Here is a 4,765-nt window from a genome sequence, read left to right as displayed (position 1 = left end):
AAATGTCCTTCATATGCTGCAGCATGACATGACTCCAGTATTTGAGGCATTTCTTCTGTTGCAACACATCTTCTTATTACTTGATCTGAGCATAGCTTATATAAATGTGGGTCATCCCACTGATAACTTCTAACATCATGAAGAAATTTCTTTTTCTCTTGAAACTTCAGCTCAGGTGGTAGCAACCCACTTACTAAGTAGTTAGCCAAGTCTGCATACCATGGAGGTTCTGATTGCTGTAGCATCTGTGATTGCTGTATTACCAACAGCTGTTCATCAGGAAAAGTTTCGGTGATGCCCTTCCTTGTCATTGTACTAGTGTCTGCTTCCAGCCGTGACAAGTGGTCTGCCACTTGATTCTCAGTCCCCTTTCTATCTTCAATTTCCAGATTAAATTCTTGAACCAATAAGATCCATCGGATTAGTCTTAGTTTGGCATCCTTCTTTGAAATTAAATATTTGATGGCTGTATGGTTTGTGTAAACAGTTACTTTGGTACCCACCAGGTAAGCTCTGAATTTGTCAAAAGCAAAAACTACTGCTAGTAACTCTTTCTCTGTAGTGGTGTAATTGATCTGAGTTGGAGTAAACGTTTTGCTTGCATAGTATATGGAATGAAAAACCTTATCCTTTCTTTGCCCCAATACTGCCCCCACAGAATGATCACTATCATCACACATCAATTCAAATGGTAAAGTCCAATCTGGAGATATAACTACTGGAGCAGTGATCAGAGCTTTCTTTAGTTCTCCAAATGCTTTAAGGCACTTTGTGTCAAAGTGAAATGGTTGGTCATGCTCCAGTAATGAACACAGAGGCTTAGCTACCTTGGAGAAATCCTTAATGAATCTTCTGTAGAATCCAGCATGACCCAAAAAACTCCTAACACTGGTGGCAGTTTATCTATTACCTCTATCTTGGCTTTATCTACCTCAATACCATCCTTGGATATTTTGTGACCCAGCATTATTCATTCTTGCACCATGAAATGGCACTTTTCCCAATTGAGTACTAAGTTGGTCATCTCACATCTTTTAAGAACTTCTTCTAAGTTGTGTAAACAATCATTGTATGTTTCCCCAAAAACTGAGAAGTCATCCATGAAAACTTCCAAAGTTTGCTCTACCATTTCAGAAAATATAGACATCATGCATCTCTGAAAAGTTGCTGGAGCATTACATAGCCCAAATGGCATTCTTCTGAAGGCAAATGTTCTATAAGGACAAGTAAATGTAGTCTTCTCCTGATCCTCTGGAGTTATAGCAATCTGGTTGTAGCCTCAATACCCATATAAGAAACGGTAGTACTGTTTTCCAGCAAGTCTGTCCAACATCTGATCTATGAATGGAAGTGGGAAATGGTCTTTTCTTGTGGCTTTTTTGAGCTTCCTGTAATCCATACATACTCTCCATCCAGTCACTGTCCTTGTAGGAATAAGTTCATTCTTCTCATTAGCCATTACTGTTATCCCTCATTTCTTGGGAACACATTGAACTGGGCTCACCCATGAACTGTCTGATATTGGGTATATGATTCCAGCATCTAACCATTTGATGATTTTCTTCTTCACCACTTCTTTCATGATAGGGTTCAACCTTCTCTGGTGCTCAACTGAATTGCTGGAGCAATCTTCTAGCAGAATTTTATGCATGCAAATTGATGGGCTTATCCCCTTTATATCTGCCATGGTTCATCCAATTGCTCTTCTGTATTTTCTAAGTAAATCTACTAAACTTTGTTCTTGACATGCATCCAAAGTAGAAGAGATGATTACAGACAGTGTGTTATTTTGACCAAGATAAGCATATTTTAAATGTGAAGATAATAATTTCAATTCAAGACTAGGAGGTGATTCAATAGATGGTAAAGCTATTTTTACTTCCCTGTCTAAAAGATTCAAATGCTCAATAAACCTGGTGTGCCTATCCGATTGTTTTTCTTCCATCCAATCTGTCTGAATTGCTGCAACATCTTCCTCTTCTGCATCATCAAAGGTATTGACTCTGTCAAATGCTTTACTGCAGCATCTATCCATTCTGTCTGCTACAATAAAATCCACTACACTCAGGAAGTTGTAGTCTTCTACTTCATCAGGGTTTCTCATAGCTTCTAGTACATTAAATGTGACTTGCTGATTATTCACTCTTATTGTGAGCTCTTCTTTATGAACATCTATCAGAGTCTTTCCAGTTGCTAGGAAAGGTCTTCCAAGTATAATGGGTACCTCTTTATCAGCTTTAAAATCCAGTACAATGAAATCCACTGGAAAGATGAATTTATCAACCTTCACCAGTACATCCTCTATTTTTCCTTCAGGGTATGCATGAGATCTGTCAGCCAATTGCAGAGTGACTGTTGTTGGTCTGCATTCCCCTACTCCAAGCTGTTTAAATACATATAATGGCATCAAATTAATGCTAGCTCCCAAGTCACAAAGTGCTCTGCCAGCATACCTTGTCCCTACAGAGCAAGGTATTGTAAAACTCCCTGGATCTTTCAATTTTGTGGGAATTTTACTCTGGAGCATATGACTGTTCTCCTGTGTTAAAGCAACAGTTTCAAACTCTCCCAGCCTTCTTTTTCGTGCTAAGATATCTTTTAGAAATTTCACATAATTTGGCATTTGTTCTAAAGCTTCTACAAAAGGTATATTTATGTGTAGTTGCTTCAGCACTTCCAGGAATTTGCTGAACTGCTTGTCTTGTTTTTGCTTCTGGAACCTTTGAGGGAAAGGTGGTGGATGTCTAAACTGCTGATTAGATTCAGGAGGTACCAAACTTTGTTTGTTTAGGGTGGTGCAGGTTGTGGCTACTGGTATGGCAGCTTCCTTTTCAGCATGATCTGATTGCATTTCTTCTGCAGTTGTTGTAGCTTGGCCTAATAATTCAGTGTCTTGATGGGGATTTTTCTGTAGCACACTTCCCTTTTGAGTTGGTTTTTGTGCTTAATTGCATTCCATCCCCTTTTTAGTTATCTCAACTAGTATATCAACATTTTTTCCAGATCTCAAACTAATTACCTTGCAGTGTTCCTTGCTCTCTCTCCTAGGATCTTCTGTGTTGCTAGACAGGCTCCCTTGAGTTCTGCTACTTATTGTTGTAGCTAGTTGTCTCATTTGGTTCGCAAGGTTTCTTAAGGATACAGCTTAACTCTGCACAATTGCTTCATTCTTTGCAATATACTCATTGATCAGTGTTTCTAATGAAGTGATTGGATCCTGACTGATTTGTTTTTGCCCTTGACTCTACTGATGAAAACCAGGTGGCTGTGTGTTTCTATTATGTCCATTGAATGCTGGAGCATTTCGATTCTAACTGCTCCATGAAAAATTTAGGTGTTGTTTCCAGCCTGGGTTGTAAGTATTTGAATATGGGTTGTTCTGAGGTTGTAGATTGAAGTTACCCACATAGTTTACTGAGGCTGGATTTCCAGGATAATTATCAAAATCATGTTCTTCACCACAGTAGACACAAGAAAATTCAGTAACTGGCTTTACTATTGCTGGAACAGCTGTCATGGCTTTTACCATGTTAGTCAATGAGGTTACTTGAGCTGATAAGGCTGTAATTGCATCAATGTTATGTACCCCTACTGATCCTCTTGCTGCTGGTTGCCTGGCTGAAGGCCATTGGTAATTATTGTTGGCTATTCTTTCCAGAATTTCATAGGCTTCAGTGTAAGATTTGGATAATAGAGCTCCATTTGCTGAAGCATCCACCATTAACCTTGTACTCGGATTCAACCCATTGTAGAAAGTTTCTAATTGAATGCAACAAGGGATACTATGATAAGGACACCTTCTGAGCAATTCCTTGAATCTTTCCCAAGCCTCATACAGACTTTTATCTTCAAGTTGGTGGAATGAAGTAATCTCATTCCGCAACTTTGCATTTTTTTTCGGTGGGAAATATTTCATTAAGAACTTATCAGCCAATTCATTCCATGTAGTGATGGAATCAGATGGTAACGAATTTAACCATGCTCTTGCTCGATCTCTTAAAGAATAAGGGAAGAGCCTCAGCCTTAAGGCAGTTTGTGTTGCTCCAGCAATCTTGAAAGCATCACTCACTTCCAAGAATAATTTGAGATGGAGATGAGGATCTTCATTAGGCAATCCACTGAATTGTCCCACTGTTTGTAACATTTGAAACATCACTGGTTTTAACTCAAAATTTGCTGCTTCTACCTCAGGTTTGACGATCCCAGGGTGTACAACTTGCGAAGTTAGTACAGCGTAATCTCTTATAACTTTGTCTCTATCATCAGCCATGTAAATAATATTGTTGTTGCCTGGCTGTCTCCCGTTAGCATGTTCATTCTGTTATTCTTGAATGTTGACTGGTTGTAGAGGCCCGTGAGGATTCAAATTTTGTGCATCCTGTAAATTATTCATGCTTGAAGCAATTTCTTAATTCCTTTGTTCTCTTCGTAGTTTCCTGGCAGTCCTTTCAATCTCATGATCGAATTGGAATGCCACAAATCTGTCTTTGCGCATGCATGTACCGATCTACCAATAAATAGAATGAATCAAATCAAATTTGGCGCTATCAAGATTTACTTCACACTTCAAAAATAAACAATCAACCCCCGGCAACGGCGCCAAAAACTTGTTGGTAAATTTCTATAAGCAATTATTATCAATGCCAATGTGCAAGTATACACAACAAGTAATAAAGTGATGAGTATTCAAGATCGTCTCCACAGGGATTGATGTTACTCGAAATGCTAAAGCAAATCACAATAATGCAAATCAATTAAGGACTGA

At 38.7% G+C, this 4,765-nt stretch overlaps 2 protein-coding genes and 1 non-coding gene across 3 annotated transcripts; 1 reads left to right on the top strand and 2 right to left on the bottom strand.

Moving 5' to 3' along the window:
• Positions 1-1,690: 1,690 nt before the first annotated feature.
• Positions 1,691-2,851, bottom strand: LOC127900301 (uncharacterized). The gene has a single exon (XM_052434927.1). The coding sequence runs from the start codon at positions 2,849-2,851 to the stop codon at positions 1,691-1,693; it is 1,161 nt and encodes a 386-aa protein (XP_052290887.1).
• A 459-nt stretch (positions 2,852-3,310) lies between these two features.
• On the bottom strand, positions 3,311-4,270 carry LOC127900300 (uncharacterized). The gene is made up of 2 exons (XM_052434926.1): positions 3,978-4,270; positions 3,311-3,725 (listed from the first exon to the last, which is right to left on the bottom strand). The coding sequence occupies exons 1-2, from the start codon at positions 4,268-4,270 to the stop codon at positions 3,311-3,313; spliced, it is 708 nt and encodes a 235-aa protein (XP_052290886.1).
• Positions 3,780-3,886, top strand: LOC112495823 (small nucleolar RNA R71). The gene has a single exon (XR_008052696.1). It is a non-coding gene; the product is annotated as a small nucleolar RNA R71 (small nucleolar RNA).
• Positions 4,271-4,765: the final 495 nt, after the last annotated feature.

This window comes from Citrus sinensis, chromosome 2, assembly GCF_022201045.2.
Source record: "Citrus sinensis cultivar Valencia sweet orange chromosome 2, DVS_A1.0, whole genome shotgun sequence".
NCBI lineage: Eukaryota > Viridiplantae > Streptophyta > Magnoliopsida > Sapindales > Rutaceae > Citrus > Citrus sinensis.
The sequence above is the reverse complement of the archived record's forward strand: the minus strand, read 5'-3'. Positions and strand labels throughout refer to the sequence as shown.